The sequence below is a fragment of the Callithrix jacchus genome, chromosome 16 (genome assembly GCF_049354715.1).
Source record: "Callithrix jacchus isolate 240 chromosome 16, calJac240_pri, whole genome shotgun sequence".
NCBI lineage: Eukaryota > Metazoa > Chordata > Mammalia > Primates > Cebidae > Callithrix > Callithrix jacchus.
Window position 1 is genome coordinate 17,629,249 of NC_133517.1, and position 26,673 is coordinate 17,655,921.

General features: G+C 39.5%; 1 protein-coding gene across 28 annotated transcripts in view; it reads right to left on the minus strand.

The window, feature by feature from the left end:
- Positions 1-26,673, minus strand: part of ASPH (aspartate beta-hydroxylase) — a 228,804-nt gene that overhangs the window by 72,030 nt on the left and 130,101 nt on the right. For all 28 annotated transcript variants that reach the window (XR_013527858.1, XR_013527857.1, XR_013527856.1 and 25 more), the window contains 3 exons: positions 13,953-14,038; positions 8,697-8,783; positions 1,235-1,385 (listed from right to left, as the gene is read on the minus strand). Coding sequence is in view for 20 of the 28 variants with exons in the window: in XM_078352518.1 (XP_078208644.1) it covers positions 1,235-1,385; positions 8,697-8,783; positions 13,953-14,038 (324 nt within the window). In the remaining 8 variants the exon portion in view is untranslated. The remainder of the gene's footprint in view (positions 1-1,234; positions 1,386-8,696; positions 8,784-13,952; positions 14,039-26,673) is intronic.

The following is a 26,673-nucleotide window of genomic DNA, read 5'->3' on the forward strand; positions in this document are numbered from 1 at the left end:
TAGAAAACAAAGTCTGGATGACAGGATATCTGTTTACTGCTTGGCTTGTTGAATATTTTAAGCGCATTGTCGAGTCCTAAAAAAGAAAGAAAGAAAAAGATTCCTTTCAAAATATTGCTGCTCATTGATAAGCACCTGATGTATGAGGAGGTGAATGCTGTTCTCATGGACGCTAACACAACGTCCGTTCTGCAGTTCACGGATCAAGAAGCAGTCTAGACTTTTAAGTTCCATTATTTAAGAAATACATTTTGTTTAAGTGTCAAAATATAAAAACTAACAGAAGTTTGGGAGGAAGTTGGTTCCAACCCTCTTTAATAACTTTGAGGGGGTCAAGACCTGAGTGGAGGAAGTAACTGCAGACGTGGAAGCAGCGAGACACCTAGAATGAGCAGTGGGGCCTGAAGATGTCACTGAACTGCTGCACTCTCATGATCAAACTTTAACCGGTGAGTAGTTGCTCCTCACAGCGGAGCAAAGTGGTTTCCTGAGATGGAATCTACTCCTGGTGAAGATGCCGTCAACATTGTTACAATGGCACCAAAGGATTTAGAATTTTCCATAAACTGTTGATGAAGCAGTGGCAGGGTTTGAGAGAACTGGCTCCGATTTGAGAAAAGTTCTGTGCGCAAAATACTGTCAAACAGCATTCAGGCTGCACATAAATCTTTCCTGAAAGGAAGACTCAGTCAACACGGCAAACTTCATTGTTGTCTTATTTTAAGAAATTGCCTCAGTCACCCCGACCTTCAGCAACCAACACCCTGATCAGTCACTGGCTGTCAACACTGAGGCAAGACCTTCATCAGCAAAAAGATTACAACTCACTAAGGGCTCAGATTATATTAGCATTTTTAAGCAATAAAGTATTTTTAAATTAGGGTTGGGACATCGTTTTTTAAGACATAGTATTATTGCACACTTAAGACACTACAACATAGCATAAACACAACTTTTAGATACCCTGGGAAACTAAAAATATGTGTAACTCTCTTTATTCTGATGGTCCAGAACCAAACCCGCAGCATCCTTGAGGCCTGGCCTGTATTACGGTTAGGATTGCAATTTCAGTTTTAGATATTGTGAACGTAAGACACAGATACATGACTTGAAATCAGTCATAAAACTCAGGTTTTCTCACATTTAATTCTTCTAAGAGAATAATACAGTCTTCGGATTCTTCAAGATAAAAAGTATGTCATTTCCTACTGCATTACCTTTTATTGCATCTTACCTAAAAATTGTTGCCTGTCTGAGCGACGCTTCAGACTCAACTTCAGCAGGTCTTCGGGGACATCGGGTAGGCTGGCCACCTCCTGGTATGTCTCAATGGCTTCACGTAGCACCTCGTTGCTTCTCCTCTTTTCAGCCAAATCGTCCTCACACTAGAAGAAGTCCCCAGACTGAATAAATGTCCCATGAATAGCTGTGTTTGTAATTACCCAAAATATTCATAAAAATTTAACTTTTGGACATGCTTTAAAAGAAATGTAAGACATATTAGCCTTTTCTCCTTATCAAGAGATTAAAAAAAAACTAACAAAAGACAGAAAATCAACACATCATTTTAAAAACACAAAAGTTTGTTACAAAAGACAAGAAGGAATGTGATAAAAGCAGCACTAATACATGCTGGGCTGATGGAGATGTGCATCCTGTTATGCACTGACATTATATCGGCAGGTCTCCAGTGCAAGCTCCTGTTCTTCCATTAATTTATTTGTGTGTGCATTCATTCATTCAACAACTGTTTTGTGGGAGAGAGGCACCCTTCTACAAATGTGGCAGATAAATTGAACGAAACAGACAAAGCCCTTTTTGATTTATACTTTGCATCCATGTTGGAAAGGTGGCAAATATAATAAATAAAGGTACTGTGTGTCTAACAGCCGTAAGTGCTGTAGATAAAAACAAAGCAGGCTTAGGAGTGCTGGGTGGGATGGTAAGAAGTTGCTCATTTAATCAGGATGATGGGGATGGCCTGCAAGAAGAGAGGGAGCAAGTCATGAAGATGCCCTCGGCAGTAGCTTTCCAGGCAGGGAAAAGAGCAAGAACAATGCAATGGCTTGGAGGTAGGAGACAGAGGAAAGGTGGTGCCATGAGAGGAGGAAAGGGAAGACCAACGAGGGCTATCAGGTAATGCAGGGCCTGGAGAGCTCCTGACAGTTCTAGTACACAAAGTGAGACGGAAAGACAATGGGGCTTTTGAAACGATCTGATGTACGTGTTGAAGGGATCGTGGTGGCAGCCGTAATGGAGAACAGATTGGGAAGCTGGGAGAGAAGAATACTCCAGCAGGAATCCAGGTGTGGGATGATTATGGCTTGGACTAAGGTAGCAGTAATGGAAGTGGTAACAAGTGGTTGGACTACAGGTAGATTTTGAAGGTCAGAGCCAACGGATTTGCTGACGTTCTAAATGTAGGGTGTGAGAGAAGAAACCAAGGGGAGCAAGATTTTGGCTTCAGTGATTACTGGATGAACTGTTATTCCTTGAGAATGGGAAGACAGGGCAGAAGCAGGTTTGGGGCAGCATGGAATCAGGAGTTTCATTTTCGACACATTAAACCTAAAATGCGTATAAGATATCCAAATGGAGCTACTGACCAGGCAGGGGCATATATGAGTCTGGAGTTTAGGAGGAAGGTTAGAGTAGGAAACCTAAGTATGGGAATCATCAAGGGTGAAGATGGTATGCAAAGCTAGAAAGCTAGGAGCAGTCGAGAGTGTAGACAGAGAACAGAAGTGGCTCAAGAAGTGAATCCTAAGGAACTCCAATGTTTCAAGGTCATTAGAGATCAGGATAACAGTTTAGATAACAAGGGAGGACCATCAAAAAGGAGAGAGCATGGGACTACGGCAGGTTCAAGAGAACAGGGAATGGAAGGAGGTGGAGATAACTCTTTCGAGGAATTTCACAGAAAGGAGAGCAGAAAAGTCGGCCAGCTGGCAGAGGGCAATGTGCAGACACAGAGAGTTCTTTAAGGATGGGAAACAGTACGGCATGTTTCCAAGGAGATGCAAAAGACTGTAGAGAGGGAAAATCTGTTGATGCAGAAGGAGACACAAAAATTAGAGGGATGTCCTTCAGCAGGTGAGAGAGGAACAGGGACCAGAATAGTCCATCTGTGCTAACAGGAGGAAGGCAGAGCATATGGGCACAGGTAGAGGATGGCTGTTAGCATCATGTGGAAATTATCTGGATATTTCTATTTTCTTAGTGAAATAAGAATCAACGTTCTTAGCTGGAAACTGAGAATGGGGAGTGAAATACTGGAGGCAGGAAGAGAGAGGAGATTTAGGAGGCTACAATCTGAAGATTATCACTTAAGGAAAAATTTTCCTAGCTAGATGCTAAAAGTAGCACACATTTATCTTTTTTCTAGGAATATTTAAACATGTTTATGTTGTCACGCTGTGTGCTGTAGTTAATATACAGATGTCTGCAGAGCCAAAATAAAGTATCACTCTATTTTGAGGGCACGGTAAGAAAATGACCCATCCTTCCCATATCCCAAAGGAAAAAAAACCCTAAGAATTAGGGGTTGACAAAATAAGTCAACTATGCTTTTTTTTCCCCACAAAATAACACATCGATGATATTACTTGATAATATGAACTGATTAGGACAAGTTTCCCAATGATGAGGGCTAGAATTAAAGCAGTAGTGATAGAATTGGACAAATTTATGAGAAAGGAAACTTGGTAGGATAAAAATCTCTAGAAAAGGCGATTTACCCTTGCTAAATGGATATATGCTCCAGACCGTTCACTATCTTTGAAAGTCTGCAAATGATCTCCAGAACAGACTGATCTACCAGGAGAGAAAGTCCAGTGTCAACAACCCACACTGGTCACGATGCCGGCATGGCCTTCTATCATATATTCACATGCTGGCTTTTGTGTATAGGCATCAGCTCCTTGTGAGTTTTGTTATAGGAATGTTGATAGATGACTTTGCAGAAATAGAGTTCTAGACCTTAGACTCCTTTCGAAACCATCCTAAGCTGAAGTTATGATGGGGCAGTGGGGGGATCATAAGTTGAAGTTACACCCCACTGTAAGTTGAAACATTGTAAAGTCAAAAATGCATTAAATATACATAACTTACTGAACATCATAGCTTAGCATAGCCTACATTATATGTTCTCAGAAAACTTCATCAGCCTACATTTGCTCAAAATTACCAAGTACAAAGCCTATTTTATAATAAAATGTCGACTATCTCATGTAATTTATTGGATACTATACTGAAGTACAGTTTCTTCTGAATGTGTATCACTTTCACACCATTATAAAGTTGAAAAATTGTTAAGAAAAAACATTGTAAAGTGTAAACCATCTGTGGCTCACTGTCTTCATTTTGAACCTACAAAGTGCTCAAAAAGATCCTGGGTCTGGAGGTCTCTGCAGCATTAGTGGAGGACAAATGCCTACCAAGGTGATCCTTCTTTATTGAGATTGGAATAAATACCTTTAAAATCAATCTGAGAAGTGAGAGAGATGGGATGATCTGGATGCATACCTTTAAGCTCAATCTGAGAAGTGAGAGAGATGGTATGATCTGGATGACTTGTCCCCTCTCTGGTGCCCCAAGGTCCTTTGTTTTAATGAAACATTAACATTTACAACTTGCAGAATTGGAAAAATATCGCTACTAAAATGGCACATAATTCTTTATAATCTTTTGAATAAAACTGAAAAGTCTACAGATTGATTTTTATCAGTTTATCATCTGTAGATAAAACAAGCTGAGCTGAAACTGAGTATTTGTTACAGGACGTTAACATCACAAAGCCTTTTGTTGACTCTAGCTAATTCATCGAACCAATCTTTCTATGAGATGTATCATTTTCTGCCTCAAAGGCATTAATGGTTTGTGAAAGGTAGTAAAGAAAATTGAGTTTATATTTTAAGATTTTGTGTCCAATGTTCAAGGAACTTGATCGGAATTGATTTTTGGTGATATGGAGAATAAGACAGTATCAGTGCTACTTTCAAAATGATAGATACTATAGTTTATATATGACTTAAGGTTGCTAAATTTTAAAAATTTATTGGAATATCCAAAGTAATTGTTTAATCTACTAACAAAGAATAAAGAAGTCATAATTTATTTCTTCTTATAAAACCCACCTTCTGTTGAATTTTTATTTTTAAAACTACTATGCATTTGAAGTATCCTTTAAATTAATTACTCAATTAAAATTTAATTCACCATGCCTAAATTTTGCTGTATGCCACATTAATATTAATAGCAATAACACATTGGAGCATAATAGCTTTGAGATAAAAGATACTGATTGAAACCTAAATCTCAAATTTCTACTGTGAAATATGGATATACAGTCATCCTTAGTTATATACAGGAGATTAGTTTTAAGACCCCAACCACCACTGCCCCACTACAATACCACAGTCTGCAGATGCTCAGGTTCCTGGTATAAAATGGTCTAGTATTTGCATATTGCCTCTGCATATCCTCCTGATTAATTAAATCATTGCTAGATTACTTATTATAGATAATACAAGGTAGCTGCTATGTAAATAGATGTTATAGTGCATCATTTTTATTGGCATTTTTATTGTTGCATTGTTATTTTTTATTTTTTTTCCAAATATTTTCAATCTGGGGTGGGTTGAATCCATGGATATGAAACATGAGGACTGGGAGGGCTGACTATAAACATAACAATCACATTGTTTCAAGAGCACTTCATTTATTTAGACTTCGGTGCTCACAATTAGTATTACATATAAGAAAAGGTTCTAAAGTATAAAACATTTTTGCCAAAATTAAATTAGCATTTGTATAAATCATTTCTCCCTCTAGTTAATATGCTTCTCAATGAAATGACTTAATACTAGTGAGAAAAAACACTACTTATTTGAATAGGCATGCTCTTTTGGTAACAAACACTCTCTCTCACTTAATAGCAATATGATTTGGCAATTTTAGAGAATTACTGATCAAATTATACAAATCAAACAGTTGCTATCTGCTAAAGTTGGTCTGTACCAAGGACAAGGGTAACTTATCTGCATCAATTTTTTACAAATTTAATTAAAATCAAATCAGTAAAAATTATATTGATTACTTTTTAATGGGGATGTAAGAAGACACTGAGTATCTGGATCTCAAGTCGTCACCACCTTCAGTTCAGAACAAACTTCACTTGTTTTCTCTATAGCTGAGCTACTTCCTGTGTGTGTCCTGCACAAATGTCTGCATGGACCTTCTCCAGAAGGGTGCTGTCAGCTTCACCTCTGTCTGGAAAATTTCTGCCCTCCAGCCTACCATTTCCCAGCAGGGTTGGCGATCTGGACCTCTAGGCAGGGCTGCTGGAGCTTTACTGCCTGCCACACTTTGATATCCTGCCCTGGCTCTTCCTCCAAGTTCTAGGCTCTGGGAATCCAAAGGTCTATTTGACATGTCCACCTGAATGTCTAATAGGCATTGCAAGCTTAATAAGACCAAGAGCAAACTCCTGAACTCTTGACTTCTGCATCACTCCTGAGTTGCTCTTCCTGGTCAGTAACCGGCATTATCCTTTCCTCAGCTGGCCGAACCAAAAACTCAGGGGTCAGCCTTGAGTCCTCTTCCTCCAACACTTTTACACTGAATCCATCCTGAAGTTCTTTCAGCTCCACCACCTGCCCACTTCCCTCATCTCCGTGGCCATGACCACAGTCCGAGCCACCAGCATCTCTTGGTATACTTGCAATAGCCTTTTACTTTTCTCGCATCTACTTTTGCCTCCATAATCCATTTTCCACTCAGCAACCAAAGCAAGCTTTACAAAAAACAACCAGATTGTCATGCCCATGCATAAAAGCCTCCCACGGCTTCCGAGCACATGTAGAATAAAAACTGCAAAGCCCTAGCCTCCTTGATTCTCCTTTTCCTTCCCCCAGCATGGCCTTCTTTCTCTCCTCAGGCTTATCTTAAGATTGGTTTCCTGCTTCAAAGCCTTTGACTTGCTGCTCCCTCTTGCCTGGACAGCTCCTTCTATTAATATAAGCTCCTCACATCTCAGCCACATGTTGCCTCCCCAGAGAGTCCTTTTCTGCCCACGTTGTTGAAAGTGCTGTCTGCCCCATTTCTTTCAACCATGTTACTTGCAGTCAAAAAAACCTTAATAGGTATGCCCTTTATTCCATTACTTTTTCTTCTTTTCTCCACAGCATGTCTTATCAGGTAAGATGATCTAACATATTTATTCTTAATACTTTATAATGTTCTTTAAGTATATATTTCTTTATAAAGACTTTCAGGGCTTGGCTCAAATGTCACCTCCTTGAAGAGACCTTTCCCTGCCACCCTTCATACCTCGTCAAGCCTCTCACACATCTACTGGCTCTTCCTTGCTTTCTTATAGAGGAAACTCTCTATAGCACTTAGCCCTAGTAAGCATATACACTGGACTTACTAGTCTTATGCATTGTCTTCCCCTTTTCAATGGAAACCCCATAAGCTCAGGGGCTTTTAAAATATGTTCTGTTGATGGCTGGATCTCTACTGCCTGGCACATAGTGGGCTCTCACTAAATATTCTTTAAGTAATTAAAAAAAATCTTCCATTAGAATCCACAGAAATATTCATTGTATTGTATTGTAATTATTTTTAAATTTTCTGCATATTATGATGTTTTGAAATCTTAAAAAACCTCTCTGGCTAGAAAGAGATTTCCCTGAGCTAGACAATTCTGAGATGGCCAGGGCTCAGCCAGGAGCATGCAAACTAATGAATCCTTAGTCACGTCTCCTGTATTTTAAGCATCTCAGGGCCAGGTAACACCCCTGTAGGCAAAGGGTGGCTGAAATTATTCAAACCAGCCAGTCCAAAACTATTCACCCTACCATACCTTGCCTTTTCCAGGGAAACCTCAATAAAGCCTGTGGCCAATCCTTCCCCTCGCTCTTGCCTGCCATCCCCTGATCACCTTGAGTCTTTCCCATGTAGCCCTGTGTGGCAAGCTGGGTGGGTCTCCTGTCTCTAGGACTTGTGAGCATAATAAACTTTGCTTTTCCCCAATCCTGTCCTGTGAGACCTCTTGTAGCTGCACCTGACCAACCATCTCAGGAAAGAATACAAAACAGACATTCCTAGGGCGTAAAACACTGACACACAGTGGGTTGCAGGTGAACAGGCACATGCTTCATGAAAGAAGTCGGAAACTAGAGAATGCCGGACAAGAAATGCGATGGTGGGAGACGAGGATAAAAGTAGCTGCTAAAAAAATGAGTCTGCTGAAAGAAACTATGGAGGAAAAGAAAGCATGTTGCACTTTGTATTTTAGAAAGGTATTTCCTAAGCATACTTGCAACCTCCAGTTTTAAAACTGAGTCTGAAAGCTCTAAGGAGCCTCAAGTGAACACTGTATGGTGGAATTAGGTGAAATGGGACATGAGGGGATGGTAAATCAATGACAAAAGTGTTACTCTTTATTTTCTTTTCAAAACCAGAGAGAAGGCATACGAAGGGGGAGCAGAAAAACATTTACTACATTCAGCAGCATGCAGTAGCGATAATTAATTGTGTTTCTGCTCGGATTTATACATATACATGAGAAACTGATTCTGTGTAGAAATTAGAAAGGGAAAAGAGCAAATGCAAATAGTAAGGAGTAAAAAATCCAATTACAGAGAACACATGAAGATCAAAAGAGTGTCCTAAGGAGAAGAATCTCAGAATACCTGCGCCTTCCCATATCTTGCTCGTGGACTCTGAGGGTATTTGCGTACTAGTTCTTTAAATGCATTCACTGCTTCCTCAATTTTTCCCTGTTAGAAAGACAAAATTACATAAAGTAAATTAAAATGCATAATCAATCAATATTTTAATTCAGCAAGTGATTTTGTCAGAATTTCCTAGATTCATTCCCAAGTATATAGTTTTATTTCAGATTTTACTAGTTTAAGGTAAACAGAAAACTAGTAATGAACATATATTTACCCAATTTTTAAAAAGACAGGCACCTGGCCAGGAGGGTGGCTCATGCCTGTAATCCCAGCACTTTGGGAGGCTGAGGCGCGTGAATCAACTGAGGCCAGGAGTTCAATACCAGCTTGGTCAACATGGCAAAACCTCATCTCTACTAAAAATACAAAAATTAGCTGGGTGTGGTGGCATGCGCCTGTAGTCCCAGTTACTTGGGAGGCTGAGTCAGGAGAATCACTTAAACCTGGGAGGCGGAGGTTGCAGTGAGCCGAGATCATGCCACTGCACTCCAGCCCAGGTGGCAGAGTGAGACTCTGTCTCAAAAAAATAAATACAGACAGACACCCGATAAATGATGCAACATGTGATTTTGCTAAAGAAATTGAATTTTCCTTCAACATACGTACACTTTCTACCTGTGTTCTCAAGGAATATTGTATTAGTCTGTTTTCACACTGCTGTAAAAAATACTAGAGACTGGATAATTTATAAAGGAAAGAGGTTTAATTGAATCACAGTTCCACATGGCTGGGGAGACCTGAGGAAACTTAGAATCATGGCCGAAGGCAAAGGGAAAGCAAGGACCTTCCTCACATGGTGGCAAGAGAGAGAAGAGTGAGAAGTGAAAGGAGAAGAGACCCTTATAAAACCATCAGATCTCATCTGTGTAAGTGAGAACTTACTCACTATAATGAGAACACCATGAAGGAAACTGCTCCCATGATCCAGTCACCTCCTACCAGACCTCTCCTTAGGCACATGGGAATTATGGGGATTATAATTTGAGATGAGATTTGGCTGGGGATACAGCCAAACCAAATGTCCACCCCAATCCCTCCAAAATTTCATATCCTCACATTTCAAAACACAATGATATCTTTTCAATAGTTCCCCAAAGGTTTAACTCATTCCAGCATTAACCCAAAGTCTAAGACCAAAGTCTCATCTGAGACAAGGCAAGTCCTTTCCACTTAGGAGCCTGTAAAATCAAAAGCAAATTAGTTATTTCTAAGATACAATGGAGGTACAGGCATTAAATAAATGCTCTCATTCAAAATGGGAGAAATTGGTCAAAACAAAGGGGCCATAGGCCCCCATTCAATTCTGAAATCCGGTGTGGCAGTCATTAAGTTTTAAAAATCTGAATAATCTTCTTTGACTCCATGTCTCACATCCAGGTCATGCTGATACAAGTGGTGGGCTCCCATGGTCTTGGGTAGCTCCACCCCTGTGGCTTTGCAGGGTACAGTCTCCTCCTAGCTGCTTTCATGAACTGCTGTTGAGTGTCTGTGGCTTTTCCAGGCACACAAAACAAGCTGGAGGATCTACCATTCTGGGGTCTGGAGGATGGAGGCCCTCTTCTCACAGTTTCACTAGGTAGTGCCCCAGTGGGGACTCTATGTGGAGACTCCCAACCCCACATTTCCCTTCTATACTGCCCTAGCAGAGGTCCTCCATGAGGGCTGCACCTGTGCAACAAACTTCTGCTTAGACATCCAGGCAATCCCATACATCCTCTGAAATCTAGGCAGAGGTTCCAAAACCTCAATTCTTGACTTCTGTATACCCACAGGCCCAGTACCAAAGTCTATTTTAGTCTTCTATGGCCTCTGTAACAAACTACCACAAACTTTGTGGCTTAAAACAAAAGAACTTTGTTCTCTCACAGTTCTGCAGAACAGATTTTCCAAATTAGTTTCTCTGGGCTGAAATCAAGATGGTAGCAGGGCTGTGTTCTCTCCAGAGGCTCTACCGGAATATTTTTCCTTGTCTCTTGCCAGTATTTCTTGATTTGTGGATGGATCATTCCAATATCCAATTCTGTCTTCATACTGCCTTCTCCTCTATGTGTGATGCTTTTTATTTTGTCTGCATCAAATTTCTCTCTGTCCCTCTCTTATGAGGAAACATGATTGCATGTAAGGCCAACCGGATAATCCAGGATAATCTCTCCATATCTCAAGGTTCTTAATCATATCTGCAATGATCCTTTCCCCAAAATATAACATTTAAAGGTTCCAAAAACATATCTTTTGGGGTCCATTTTCAGACCAGTATGCAACTCATGCAATTTAAATTGCAAATGTCAAAGTTATTTCAATGAAAATTGTGCTAAATGTACTATTATTAGACTTGAAACATTAGAATAACGATGTTCATAACAAATTTGATAAGATGTGATGTTTCTGCTTGATACTGTCAAGGCTGTTAAAATAATGGCATATTTTGGCTCTCTCTGTGGCATCCTTTGAATCTCTGCAAGACAGAGGCTGTGTGACTTTCCTGAGGGGCCATCAATGTTGCTTTCACTTCAGCTGGCTGGCCAAATGTGTTTACTTTTAATCTGAAAGAATTTCCTTTCCCTAGGTTCTTATATAGCTCCTAACACTATTGTTCAATTCTTATTTAAAAACTCAATTGCAAGACATAATGTTTAAATAATTGCCTGAAAATGATCTATTCAACATAGTTGATAATTATGTCCTAGGACCGAGACACTTCATGGGATAGACCTGCATGTGGGCCATGCTGTGTTGGCATGGGGCCAATGGGCTGTGCTGAAAGACAGTAAGACATATTCCTGCAGCTGCACAGAATAATCCACTGAGATGACGTCAGGGGGAAAATAGGAAGTTTTGCACCCATCAGTATACCTTTTATGAAGATCTACAGCCAAATGTTTATTTCTGGACTTGGAGCAGAATAGCTCTTCTGATGAACAATGTTAATCTTATCTTCTGATTCTGTTTTCCAAGTTTTCCCTCGAGGAAGTCTTGACTTCATTCCTCGCAAGGTTTAGAGCCTGTGGTGTGAACTTTCAGGTGTTTGGTTATATTTTCTTTACTCTCTCCCCACCTTTTAAAAAATCACTTACAATGCTGTAATAATAAATGATTCCAACAAAAAAGCAAATATATCTCAGTATATCATTTCAAAACCTTTTTCCAGAGGGGAAGCATTTTAAACAATAAATAATTTTTTTTTTAAACAGAGGATTGGAATATAATCTGATCTATACTTTTCTGAGGGGGATAAAAAGTGAACACATATTTTGATGTAACATAGCCCTTGAATCTGAGTCATGAAATGAGGCTGCACTGTCTCTGCGCCGGATGTGTGTTAGTTGGCCTCGGCTGGTCCAGTGCACGAAGGTGCATCCTCTGAAAATACTAGCCATAAAAACAACCCTAAAAAGACTGAATTATGCTGATGAGTCAGTCAATCACAGCTCCCTGTTGTTTCAGAAGCAAGAACTGCTTATGTGGCTACTTCTTCCTCTTTTATTTCCCTGGTAAAATTCAAGTGCTTCCTTGAGAAAAATATAACTTCTCCAAAGGAGCAACACTGCCGAACACCCCGTGACGGATCCCTTCTTTACCATTCACATTATTACGCTAAAATCCTTCTCTAAAGCTGTTCATACGTTTTTTTACACGGAAAGTCACCTGTGCAATAGGCACTCCCATTTTTACATATGGCATTTCGTATAGAGAAAGTGCCAAAGGAGGTGGCAGAAAAAAGATTATTGCTTCATTATTATTAAAAAATACAAACTGACCACAAGCAGTAGATGGCTTCACTTTAAAGTTAAACAAGATAGTTACATTTCTTGTTTACTATCAGAAAGCAGGAATCATTCCACATGGTTAGATTTAAAGGAAGTGAACAATGACTTTGCTGCAATATTCTTTGGAGTTACTCTATTTTTATTGGCTGCTGAACTGGGTGAGCCAAGCCTTGGCTCTGGAGCCTTGCCTAAGGCCGGTTCTAAGAGCCTTTACGCTTCTTGTTACACTGTCAATAAACATGCAGACATACATTCTTGTCCCACTTTCGTTCCTAACGAATGTTTCTATTACCGTTTGTTTACAGTCCACTTGTTTTTTTTTTTTTTTGGCAGCCAATGTCTACTGATTAAAAAGTCTATTACAGGAAAACTAATGAACATTAGAGAGTCTACATTCAAGTGCAGAGTAGAGAAACAAATTTCTACCAAAATCAAAGAGATGATTAATTGAAGATATGATTAAATACATTATAATACATATTTTTGCACCTGATAATTAGATGATATAACCAAGGTAAGGGAGCAAATAACTTAAATCCAGTTTCAATTTATTACTTCCAAAATTATAATATTTATAAAGAAATGCAAGTAATACTTCAAATATATTGATAAATTAAAACATAAATAAGTTTCCTTGAAAACTGGAGGTATAGGACATTAACCCTAAGTAAGAAGAATGTCGTTTCATCCACCAATCACTATCCTGAGGAACTGACTGACCCAGTTATTCTTTTTGGATCAAGGAGCTATAAAATTAAAAACTTCCACTTCTGTGACACTTGACAATGTTATTATTATTATTTTTTATTTCATTTATGGCTCAAGTCTGTAATCCTAGCACTTTGGGAGGCTGAGACGGGCGGATCAATTGAGGTCAGGAGTTCAAGACCAGCTTGGCCAACATGATGAAACCCTGTCTCTACTAAAAATACAAAAATTAGCCAGGTATGATGGTGAGCACTTGTGATCCCAGCTACTCAGGAGAAGGATTGCTTGAACTCAGGAAGCAGAGGTTGTAGTAAGCTGAGATAGCACTACTGTACTCCAGTCTGGGCAGAGTCTCTGTCCAGAAAACTAACAAAATCTCATTTGATCTTTAAAAAACTCAATTAGGAGGTAGAGTATTTATCATTCTCATATCCTTAACTAAGAAAACTAAAGCTCAGAATGGCCAAGTGATTTGCCTAACGCTACATAACTAGAAGGTGATAGAGGTAGGCTGACACCCACATCGGCTGGCCCGAAGGGAAGTTCTGTCTCTCTTTGGCCACGTGGTGGCAATTCTTTTCCATCTGATTCATTTCATGTGGAATGTTCTTGTGCCTGGGGGAAAATCCACTCTATTCAACGGTTGTTTCTTTTACACTTATTATTTTTTAACAAGTCAAGAGTAATGCCTGAGCTTATTTAACAACAAAACCATTGCACAAAAATAGCAACCTACCCTTTTACGGAGTTTTTCTGCAGCATCGAGTTCAGCTTTAATAGTCTTATCAAATTTATTTAAAAGTTTAGGCTTCTTTTTCTTAACTGAAAGAAAAAAGAGATTTCTGTTTTTAATTTGGTTTTTGTCTATAAACAGTTATGAAGCATGAGGATTTACAAGTAGGGGGAAACCTGATGTTGGTCTCCACCACAGACCTGTGGGAGAAGGCACACTGCAGGCTTGCCTTCCACTTCCTCCCCTAGATGATGTGATGAAGCCAGTGACCGCTGAGGAAGACAACACGGCCCTTACCTATTTGCTAGAATGTGTTCTTGGGAGAGTGGGTGGATACTCTATACTGAAAATCTCCAGGATACTGGCTTAGTTTCTGGAATGAAAATGGTGGGTATGACTTCTAAACTGTCATGATCAACTTCTTGGCTATGACCAAAAGATTGTTTAAAAGTTTTTGAATATGTCCACAACTTTTTCTGATCCAGATAAAGATGGAAATGGAAGGCTCCTCTCAAGGAAGTCAAGTACAACAGAATTATTAGTTTAGCATTCAAGGCCCTTCCAGTGCATCATGGACTGACCACACCAGCTATGTTCCACACTTCAGCCAAACCAGACTGCCCCATGTTCCCCAAATAAGCTTTGTGCAATTTCTTTCTTTCAACTTTTTTTTGTAGAAACAAGAGTCTCACTATGTCACCCAGGCTTGTCTTGAACTCCTGGCTTCACATGATACTCCTGCCTTGGCCTCCCAAGGTGCGGGGCTTATAGGCCTGAGCTGCTGTGCCTTTTCTTATGCTACCTCATTTAAATAAAAGGCCCATTCTTTTTCTATCAAAAATGTGCCTATCCTTCAACAACGAGCTCAAAACCACACCCTTTATAAAGTTTCTCCTGAAATCACCCACACAGTACTCAGTCTCTCACTCCACTATGTGTGTCCTTAAGTCCACTGCACCCTGCATATCTCTCTTTTGTGGTCCTCCCTGGCTAGGGGTTTTGTTATAATCCTTCATGCACTTACCTTAGTCCTAACTCCTACAGGGTGGTACCATGTCTTAAATGCAGACTGAATCCACTCATACTTACTTAGCAAACAGTTTTTGAGTCTGTGCACAACCCTGACCCCAGCAAACAGGAGCCTCCCTCCTGAAAGCAACGCACACCCAGTGAGTGAGAGGGCGAGTCCTGCTGGTCCACATCTGGCAGTGCCTGCAGAGTGGATCCATGCAGAGCACTTCCCAGAAGGCCCAAGTGACAAGAGTGGAAGCTTGAAGGGTACACAGAATGTTCCAGAAAAGAGGACTGGTGGCAGGGAAGTGGGCAAAGCGGGAGGAATAGAAAGAAACTAGAACAATCAGAAGAGAACTTCCTCAATTTTCTGACAACAAGCCTATAGACATAATAGCTTCTTCCCTATCTTGTCACAAAGCAAGAGGGGCTCTTCTTTCTAAGATCCCCTCCCCACCAACACACGCGCCTGCGCTGTGCCTTCTGAATGTCTCCTCACTCTCTGGATCTCCTGTGTGCCCCGGGATGAGAGTTTCATAATGCATTAAATAATGCCAAAGTCTCCACCATCTTACAACAAACAAACCAAGACAAACCTCAGCCTACCCTCCTCTACTTGCCATGCTCCCTCCCCTCCCCTGGAGAGGGGGGCACCTCTTTCCCATCAGCACTTTGGCTTCCTTAACCACCAAATGGGCAGAAGCAGTCTTCCAGAGGAGGGAGGGCTGTGTGGTTACGCGTCAGATGGCAGGGGTCTGAGTCCCAGCTCTGTCACCTCCAAGCTCTGTGACCTAAGCCAAGCTAGCATAAACTCTTCTGTGTCTCAGTTACCCTCTCTATAAAATTAAGGGTGTTTTTAAGGATTAAATCAATATAGTGTGTGAAGCATTTAACACAGTGCCTGGCATACAGTAAGCGCTCAGTGCCTGATAGCTATTATAATAATGGCTACAGCTCTCTGCAAATCTATTTGTCCTGTTTCTTCCTGTTTACCCAGCCCCTCTACAACATTTGGCATAGTTGACTCCCTCCTCCTTCCTAAATGATCCCTTTCCTTGACTTTTATGTTGCCCACTCTCTTCCTCCTCATTCTCTAGCCTCTTGACTTTCTCTTTATCTCCTCCGTAACTCCTTCCCTCTGCTGCTCCTTGGGATGTTACATTCTTCAGAGTCAGTCTTCAGTACCTTTAGCAGCCTTAACTACTTAATTTTCCAGCTGACCTACAAATCAACTGGTTCATTTTCTCCTACATCACAAAAATCATAAATCCAAGCACCTACTGACACATGCTTCAAACTCAGTAAATAAAAAAAAAATTTGCTATTCCTCAATATATTCATTCTTTCTCATATTGGCTTTATTTCAGAGAATGACACCCAGTTGTCCAAATCAGAAACTTGGTTAGAAAATGCAACCAAAATAAGGGCAAAGAAGAACATGTGGAATTGTCCTAAGAAAGATGGAATGGAATCATTACCGTCTTGTCAGCACTCACTCTGCACCAGTCACCAGGCCACACACCATACACAGATGCCTTTTATTCTCTCAACTTCCTGAATATAGGGAATTTAACTACATGGATAAGACCACTGAGGTTCCAAAAGGGTTAATTACCTTGACTCCTCCCCTCTCTCATCCACATGGGAAAGAAGGAGATTCTTATATCTTGTTTCCCAAGAAGAGGAAAGATTCTCCAAAACCCTTAGCCTCCTACTTCTCCCCACAGGGGAGATGATGTGACTTAATCTGCTTGCTTAGTTGGTAGAAGGAACCTGAAGTTCATTCAGTCTCACCCATTTCCTACCTCTCAAGAGAATACACGCTGAGCTGAGCTGAGCTGAGCTGAGCTGAGCTGAGAGCATTCATGCTGAGCAGAACTGCAAGAGAGGATCTCACATAGAACTAAGGCTATGGAGCGGGTGGGTATGTCCAATTCTAGGGCTCTATATTAAGAAATCTGTTGCTCCTGATTATCCAAACCCCATCCTTCAATTCAACTATCATCAAGTAATAAAGCTGACACTTTGATCACCTTTTATTTAATTACTTATGCATATAAAAAATTGCTATGATTATGTCATGTTTATTCCACCTTCCTCTTCTCTCCTCCCAGAAACCCTAATCCTCATATTGCTGAAAACTATATGTGCCCAAGGCAGAGACTAAAAAAAAAAAAATAGTGAATAATGAGCTTTAAACTGCACATCATTATATGTTACCATATATGCTGATATGGAAAATGAATAGACATTTCACTGTGACACAGATTGATGGTGGTAGGAGCTTATGCCTTGCCATCTCAGCACAGACTTATGTCTTCCAATTGTTCATTTTACTTTTGTAGAAGTGTCTATCAACAGAGTGACAGTGAGACCTCCAGGAGAGCCTGGTGTGCACCTGAGTAGACAGTTTTACTGTGGGTATCACTGGTTTTCCCCAACATGTCTCCTGTGTTATAAAATTCAAGTTAAAATGATATTTATTTATAAGAAACTAAAAATTGGCAGTTTAGGATATCCAAAACAGTCAACAGCAAAATTACATGCTTGTTAATGAGCAATGCTGTATCTTAGTGTCACAATATTTCAGTAACAGCACTAAAATAGACAACATATTAAAAATCTCACAGCATGTCACCATGTTCTATCTTTTCATATATCTTCCTATTTGATAGCTTCTAACTATTGGACCTCTCTTTGAAATTCAAATTTTATTCTATTTTTAAGTACACAAAAAGCCCGAGGCAATTTTCCCAATTGCTAAAAATCACAGATTTATTCTTTCTTCTCGTTCTGGGGAGGTACATGTGCTAGCTGCAGAAACAATGAGTCCTCACATTCAGGCTGGTGACCGGACCTGGCGAACTCTCTCCAGCACTCTGTGCCTCAGCTTTCTCACCTACAAATGGGTTACATGGGCTGCTTCTCTTAAGGTCTCTTTGAACTCAAAAGGCCTGTGCTTCTAATTTTCAGTATTTAAATTACGTTCATAGTTTTTTACAGTACACCTGTAAGGTACAAGAAAGGATCATTCATTTTGTTGAATTTGGGCCTTTCAAAATGGTTTAGGAGGAAGCTATCTGTGCTATATGTAAAGTTTTTTTTTTTTTTAATCACTGCCATTACAAGTGTTTGGCCCTTTTTCAAAAGCACAAAGAAGAAAAGAAAAAGAAGCAAAAGGAGCAATTACATTTCAAATTGTTACTTCCCTTACCATGCTATGGTTGAAATATTAAGAGCAAATAAAATGGAAAAGAAGAAAAATAAAAGGATAGCTGAAGGCAGGAGGAAAACACTAGTGATGCATTCATAGATTATAAAAATTACTGTTTACTGCTTTTCATTTCTACTTAGTTCATGGAAGATGCTTTTACACTACAGTCAATGGGGAGAATTTGATCATCAATAAAAACAGACACAGAATCTTCATATTACTCTATGTTCTATACCCATTCTATTGAACACAGTGAAGAAAACAGCAAATTCTGCCACAAGGTATATTGAAAAGTAATAATTTCCTAACTAGTCTCCCTGACTCCAGTCTGTTCCCATGTTCTACCTTGCTTGTTCTCAGGTTCTTTCTGAAACAATTTATTCATGTCACTGCATTGCTTACAGTAGCAGTGTCTGCTTATAGATCCCCAGACATACAAAATAGAAATCAAATTCACTATGATGCCCTCCTAGTAATCCTGCTCCTAATTACAGACCCAAGAAAAATGAAAACATAAATCATGAAGACATACACAAAGACTTGTATGCAAATATTCACAACAGCCTCAAAGTAGAGAAAACCCAATGTCCATCAACTGCTGAATGAAAACAATCTGTGGTATATCCATACAATGACATACTACTCAGCAGTAACACCAGTACATGCAACAGTATGGATGAATTTTAAATCGATGATGCTAAATGAAAGTGGCCTAGTCCAAAAGGCTACTAATTCCATTTAGATAGCATTCTGGAAAACTGAAAACTGTAGTGACAGAAAACAGGTAAGTGGCTTCAGAGGATGGGCTGGGAAAAGGGGATGACTACAAAGTATACAAAATAATAATTTGGGGGGTTGCAAATTTCTATTTGTTAGCTGGAGTGGATAACGACAACTGTGGTTGTACCTAGATGTATATGCAGAAGCCAAAACTCATAGACTGCACACTATAAAAGGTAAATGTTACTGTATGTAAATGAATCCTTAATGAACCTGACTTTTAAGAAAAAAAGTTATAATGCCAAGATAAGCGCCATGATTCTCAGTGAAGACTCTGACTCTGTAGGTGTATAGTATGAGAAACACTTGGGAATGAAAACAGCATCCTTTCCAAAATTAAATAAAATTTAGTTTGAAAATCTCCAAAAACCTGATGGGAGGTAATTCAAACTCACCCATGTTTAAGACACACTTTATCTGTGCAAAATAAGAAAAGAAAACCCAACATGTGAATCTAGACCTCACTAGGCCTTCAATGACACTGGAATATTTTTCGCATTTAACAGCCCAGCTTTCCTTTCTACTCCAGACTGCCCTCTTCCTTACCAGCCACCCAGCCTTCCAAGCACCTTACTCTTCGACTACATCAAAATCCTGGCCGTTCCTCAGCGTGTCACTCTGTCCACAGCGGAGGGAGAGCTAGGATTAGGGCCCATCTTGCTCACCGGCTTGTTTATTCACTCAAGAACTTGTTAAAATGCTCATTTTCCAAAAATTGTGGGAAGTTCTAAGAATTCAACGGGATCTTTTTCAAAGGGGTTACAGTCTTTTGGGGAAGACATAAATAATTAATAAATATTTAGAGGAATCTAGGCAATGATAGGGGTGAATGAGGAATGGTACTAACCTATTTGGGAGGGGAGCCATATTGGGGAAACTAAAAACATCTGTATACCCAGGGAGAGGTAGCATTCTGGACAGAGGAAAGAGTATCAATTTTGTAACTCAATCATAATCAGGAACTTGAAACTTTATTATTAGTTAGTAGTAGCAGTATGTGAAAGGCTAAAATTCCTCCCCTGCTTGGATGCTAAGGTTTGGTGCCATAACATAAATTTTCTTATTATAAGAATCTAGGTTTGATAGAATTTCGCAAAGCTGAAGATGTAGACATCGCTCAGGGATCCCCGACACTGACTTACTTGCTCTCCACGTCTAAGGAAGGAACTTTATTGCTGCTGAGAGCAATAAACTTTTTATCCTCCTTCAAGAGCCAGTAGAGTCCAGAGTTCGTGCTCTGGGAATATGTTTTTTGAGTGAGGGCATACACACTGACTGCAAAAGGGCAGTGGCATAGCAAGAACTGGGCTTTTGAAAACACGCAAGACAGAGAGTGGAAAACTGTGGCTCCCATCTGCACTGAGGAAAGACTCTAGATGGCCAGGGAAGCCACACAAAGGTATACAGCATTTGCCCCTGCCCTAGGCTGCCATTTTGCTTCTGATACAGTTTTGTATGGCTGATTAAATAAGGGCTTAATTTAACTCGTGTGTGTGTGTGTGTGTGTGTGTGTGTGAATTTCTTCCACCGGCCCATGTGAAATCTACACTTATTCAAGGGAAATAATGTGTACCTTGAGCTCTTGCACAGTTGTGTTTCCTTGAACCAGCTTTTGCCTTTCACAAACTGGCCCCTAATCTCCATTTTCTTCTATTAATTTCCTTTATATACACTCTCAAATATGGTATGAACATTGACACTTGATTTTTCTCATGGTGTTTTCTCTTCCTGGAAAACCCTTTCCTTTGTTTCTACCAAAGACTATTCTATATTTTAACTTTTGAGACCTAGCTTAAATGGCACTTCCTCTACCAGGTCTAAGCCATCTTTATGAGGAAAAGAATATCATTTTCTCCTATGCTCATATAACATTCTATTACTATTACTACTATGCTCATTACTATTTCTAGAAATAGTAAACTCTTCAGGCTTTGTTCATGCTCATGGTATATACACAGTGCTTGCTCAGACTCTTCCCCCTCTCTCCCACCTTCATCCCTTGCTGGATTGTTAATTTCTGTAAGGAAAGGACTGCCTTACTTATAATTTACGTCCAGCGTTTGGCACGTGGCCTGTCATATAGATAATCTTCAAAAAATGCTTCTAAAGGCATGAATGCATACAGGCATGACACTGTTGTCATTCTAGACATTCTAGATGTCTAGAATCAAGACATTCTAGAAGGGGATATGACAATGCCAATTTCTAATTGGGCATATCAGCTGTCTTTAAAAAAAGAATCAGAAAATTATAAACAACCAAGACAGAAAATGACCTGAGAGTTGCTTGCTTTATAAAGAGTTCTAATTCAAAAAGTTTCAGGGGACAATAACGGAGAGGGCTGCCAAAGAAGATTAAAAAATAAAAGAGGCAAGATACTTGCCCCATAATCTCCACTAAAGATCTGTAGGGAACACATTCTACATCTTACTCCTTTTAGGTTTTTCAGTATATTGAGCAAAAGGGGACACATGGCAAAATATAAGGTACAACTAACAGTAAATTATTGGATTGCAAGGTCCTGCTAATTTTAGAATAACAAAAACTTTCCAAAGTAGCTTGCTGCTATGTTCTGAGTCACTGCTTAATGCCTTATCCAATTCTTTGCTGATAATAATAGTTGACATGTATTGAGCACTTAAGCCTTCTAGACATGTGTGACTCACCCAAGCTGCGCAAACTGTAAACAGTAGGAGCCAAGACTGAAGCCTGAGATTGTCTCCAGTAGACTCCAATGTCTGTACTCTTAACCATGTTGCTCTATCTTTGGCATCTGGCCAAGAAGTCAAGAAACTAGGGTGCCCCTAAGAGTTTTAAGAGTGATGATACAGTGGAATTAAGTGTTAGTATAAGCAGTATTTGTGTAAAAGAAGCAGTTGAACTTTGTATTACCTGTCTGTAGAAATGAAGGCAGTTAAACAATCATAGTAATTTTCCTTCATTTTGTGTCTCAAAGATAGAGCATTTAGACATTGCACAGACACATCCTGGCCCGGTAGAAGGACCACAGAGTACAAGCCTAGAGGTCACTCTGTGAGCCTCAGATATGCTATTCCGAGGCAACTTGCTTGATTTAGTTGAGTCTTTGTTTTTCTATCCACGAAATAGGGAGGATATCTGACCCGCTTCATACTAGTGTAAAGGAGAGTCATGGAGCATAAAACATATAAATGTTAATTATGATGTTCATCTACAATATCTTATTTTTAGTTAACTTAAAATTCTGCTCTTAATTAAATGAAAAATGTGCCTGACTCTTATTAATAAGTTTAAGCAGTTAATTTTTTAAAAAGATCAGATTTTCTCTATGATTCAGACATTTCCCTGGCAGAGATTTTGGGCAACTAATAATTTTATCACACTAGACCTGTTTCCAGTCTGGATTCTGAGTCAACAAAGGATTAAAGAGCTTTGAGGTCATACTAAACTCCCTCACTTCCCAAACTCTAGTATGTGTTTTTAAGCAGGATCACATAAAATATTAAATACTACTTTTGGCTCTGGTTATCCAAAGGTGAAACTTGATTAAAAAAAAAATTCTAAAAAGCAAAACAACTTAAGGGAAGGAAAAATAACTACAAAATAAGATATTAAAGAAAAAGGTGCTCTATACCTGACTGAGATACAGTGTGAAGCTTCAAAGGCATCATATAAAGCAACCCTACTGCAATATTATTCACGGTAATTAACAGCTAACTCAAGACAGGCCCCCTGCTTATATTAATCTTCTTTTATTAGAATTAGAAGTTAATTCTGCTTTTCTTTTTAAAATCACTGATAGATTTCAGTAAAAGAAACATCACTCCCTGTAATCCCAGCACTTTGGGAGGCCGAGGCGGGTGGATCACGAGGGCAAGATATCGAGACCATCCTGGTCAACATGGTGAAACCCCGTCTCTACTAAAGATACAAAAAATTAGCTGGGCATGGTGGTGCGTGCCTGTAATCCCAGCTACTCAGGAGGCTGAGGCAGGAGAATTGCCTGAACCCAGGAGGCGGAGGTTGCGGTGAGCCGAGATCGCGCCATTGCACTCCAGCCTGGGTAACAAGAGCGAAAGTCCGTCTCAAAACAAAACAAAACAAAACAAAAAAAAACATCACTCTACATTTGTCTGATAGTGAGCTGAATCTATAAATTAAGGCAAAGGGTAAAAAGAAGGAAACATTCAAGAATCCCATGTTAGGATTTTTGGTGAAATGTTGTCTGCAGATCTCAGGAACAGCAAACCTGAATCTATGAGTGTTCCTACAGGCGACGGACACGAGTAGGAGCCTTCAGTTATTTTCTCTTTCATTTAAAAGTGGGAATTGTGCAAGGTATTCCCTACTGCGATGTCTCACACTGGGGTCTGAAATAAATCTGCTCTCATATTGAGAGAGAGAGACATGTTACTTGCTGTTGAGAAACCCAATCAGCAGACAGCCAACGAGGTGCTTCTGGCAGGAGCCTTTATTTGTATTATCACCATATGAGAAAGAAAAGCTAATGTGTTGGATCTAAAAATAGCCCCTTCGAGGCATTTTTCTCTAACACTATTTACTCTATAGGTATTACGAGAAGAAGTAAATTTGGGCAACTCTTAAAAGACATTCCTACCAAGGATGGCACCCCTTCCTTGCCTCTACCACTAAGAATAATGGATTTTTGTTCTTTTCAGAATTAAATATCCACTATATACCAGCAGGAGGTCAATATTCAAAGCTTAAACAAAACAGTTAACAAATATTTTTCAGCTGAGAGATGCCAATACAACCCAGTAAATAGTATATAAAGGGGAACAGTTTTCATCTGCTCCCTCTACTAAAATAAGGTGAGATTCTGCTGGGAGCATTCAATGGAGACAGCAAGTATTCCAGTTTATTACATGTAGTAGGCTGTCTCCCCATAGGGTTATTTTTATAAATTATACATCACTCCCCTTCCAGAGTAATAATCCTTTAACAGATGTGACCCCATATGTTAAATTAGAAATTTTAGAGATGCTAAGTGATGTGTTTTCTAGACATAACAGAAAGCCCTTCAGTGCCAAAGCAGTCCACAGCCTTACTAACAGCTGTGCCAGACACTGAATTTTTATCCCCCCACACACTGTTCCACAAGAGAATAGTCACCTTCCTCAAATGTTATTTTAGATACAATTCTAATATTCTTGGTATTCTGTTTCTCTAGCCCTTAAGTTATTATAGATAACAAACTAACAAGATGGAGTGAGGGTTGTTTGAATCAGTTATATACTCAGCAGCAGGTACAAACTGACAGACTGAAAGAAAGAAAGTCAGAAACCAGAAATAAACCTGAAATAAACCCAGCTCGAATAGCACTGCAACATGGGTTAAATTGTGTAGCAGTAAATGGTGCCAAACATTTCAACAGCCCCCAAAACATCACTACATGATACAATAACTGATGTTCATTCACTAAAATGAGAATTACAGTCTCCAGTCACCAGGGAACATTAAATTATTTGCAGAACATATTTTTAAAATGAGGAGGCTGGGCGAGGGGGTTCAGGCCGGTAATCACAGCACGTGGGGAGGCTGGGATGGATAGATCACAGGTCAGGATTTGGAGACCAGTCTGGCCAACAGTAAAACCCTATCCCTACTAAAAATACAAAACTTAGCTGGGCGTGGTGGTGCATGCCTGTAATCCCAGCAACTCAGGAAGCTGAGGTAGGAGAATTGCTTGAACCCGGGAGGTGGGGGTTGCAGTGAGCCGAGATCGCGTCATTGTACTCCAGCCAGGGAGACAATGGGAGACTCCGCCTCAAAACAATAAGAACAACAAAAAAAAAAACAAAAAAAAAAACCAGGGAAATGATTTAAAAATACTTTAGAGATTGGGTGCAGTGGCTCATGCCTATAATCCCAGCACTTGGGGAGGCCAAGACGGGTGGATTGTGAAGGTCAGGAGTTCAAGACCAGCCTGGCCAATATGGTGAAATCCCATCTCTACTAAAAATGAAAAAAAAAAAAAAAAAAGCCAGGTGTGGTGGTGTGCATCTGTAGTCCCATCTACTTGGGAGGCTGGGGCAGAAGAATCACTTGAACCCAGGAGGCAGAGGTTGCAGTAAGGCGAGATTGCACCACTGTACTCCAGCCTAGGAGACAGAGTAAGACTCTGTCTCAAAAAAACAAAAAAAAAAAAACTTTAGAAAATATCACCCAATTTTATTAATTTTGCTTAAATGATGCTTAAAGTTACATCAGTGTCTCCTGAAGGACCTGAAACAAAATAGATGTTCCCAAACCCCAATGCCAAAAAAAAATTGCAACAGGTGATTTTGCTCTGCAACATCTCAGCTATATGAATATGGAGTCCCCTTTTATCCATGGTTTTGCTTTTCACAGTGTCAGTTACACGTAGTCTACAATAGTCCAAAAATATAATAAGGTATTTTGAGAGGGAGACCATATTTACATAACTTCTATTACATTATATTATAATGTTTCTACTTTGTTATCAGTTATTATTGTTAATCTCTTACTGTGTTTAATTTATAAATTAAGTTTTGTCATAGTATGTATAGGAAAAGATATAGAATATATAGGTTTGGTGCTATCCATGTTTCAGGTATCCACCAAGGGGTCTTGGAATGTATCCCATATAGACAAGGGGGAACTATTGTATATATTATATGAATCAATAATTTAGGTATTTTTAAGCCTATTTATGATAGTATCTTATTTTTCTTTTGTTTGTTTAGAAGTCAAAAGGATCCATATGTTTGACTGATGTTTTTTGAGAACTGATATTGACTGGCTTTCATTATTATAACTTTTAAGAAAGAAATTACATGGAATTCATATTTTTTAGACATCATCTGAGATTTCACCAAAACAAAGTGGATATCTTTAAATACAACTTGAAAATCACAATGAGAGAAACCCCAAGAATATCTATAGAGTTTCTCCATGTGCTATGAGAAGGAAAACCTCACATTAAAAAATGGATTAATCTTGCTTTACAATAGTGGTGGTAGGCATGATAGGATGACCACAAACTTTCAACAAATAATCCAACTGTGAAGATCTTGGTCTTCCGGGAGCAAGAAATAGTTAAGTTTACTTGAGCAACAGCAGGATGATGAAGTGACAGATAAACTATTTCTGATACATTGCCCAACAGAGAAAATACATGTTTCAATGGCAGGTTTCTCGTTACACACAAATGAGATTATAGATCAGTAACAGAGATATAAATCTATTATTTGATATACTGAAAAACAAAGCCATTGTCTTTCTGAAGCAGAGGTAATGAAAAATAACAATAAAGAAGAAGAGTATGTTATCTTCAAGTCCTAAGGTTGAGAGTTAACTTGGTAAAATTTCTAAATATTTCCATATTATATATGAAACAATGGCTTGCATGATCTCTGAGAGACAGGAAACACATTTCTCAATCAAGTGACAAAATAAGAATCATAAAAGCAGACAGAGTAGACATGTCACACACAGGGAAATAAAAATAAGAATGGCCTGCATGCACCATCAGGGAGCCCAATAATAAGCCTGCCCCACTTGCTGCCACTGGCACCAGCCATTCAGGGGCCTAAAAACAGGGCCACCTATTTACTGACACAGCTGTTGGCACCTGAACGTATAAACTGGAAGCCCGCGAATCAGCCCACTCAGCCTGTCACTGCAGGCACCCATACATGCTGTCTGAGGTCTGAAGACAGGTCCACCCCACCCACCCCCACTTTGACTGGTGCCCCA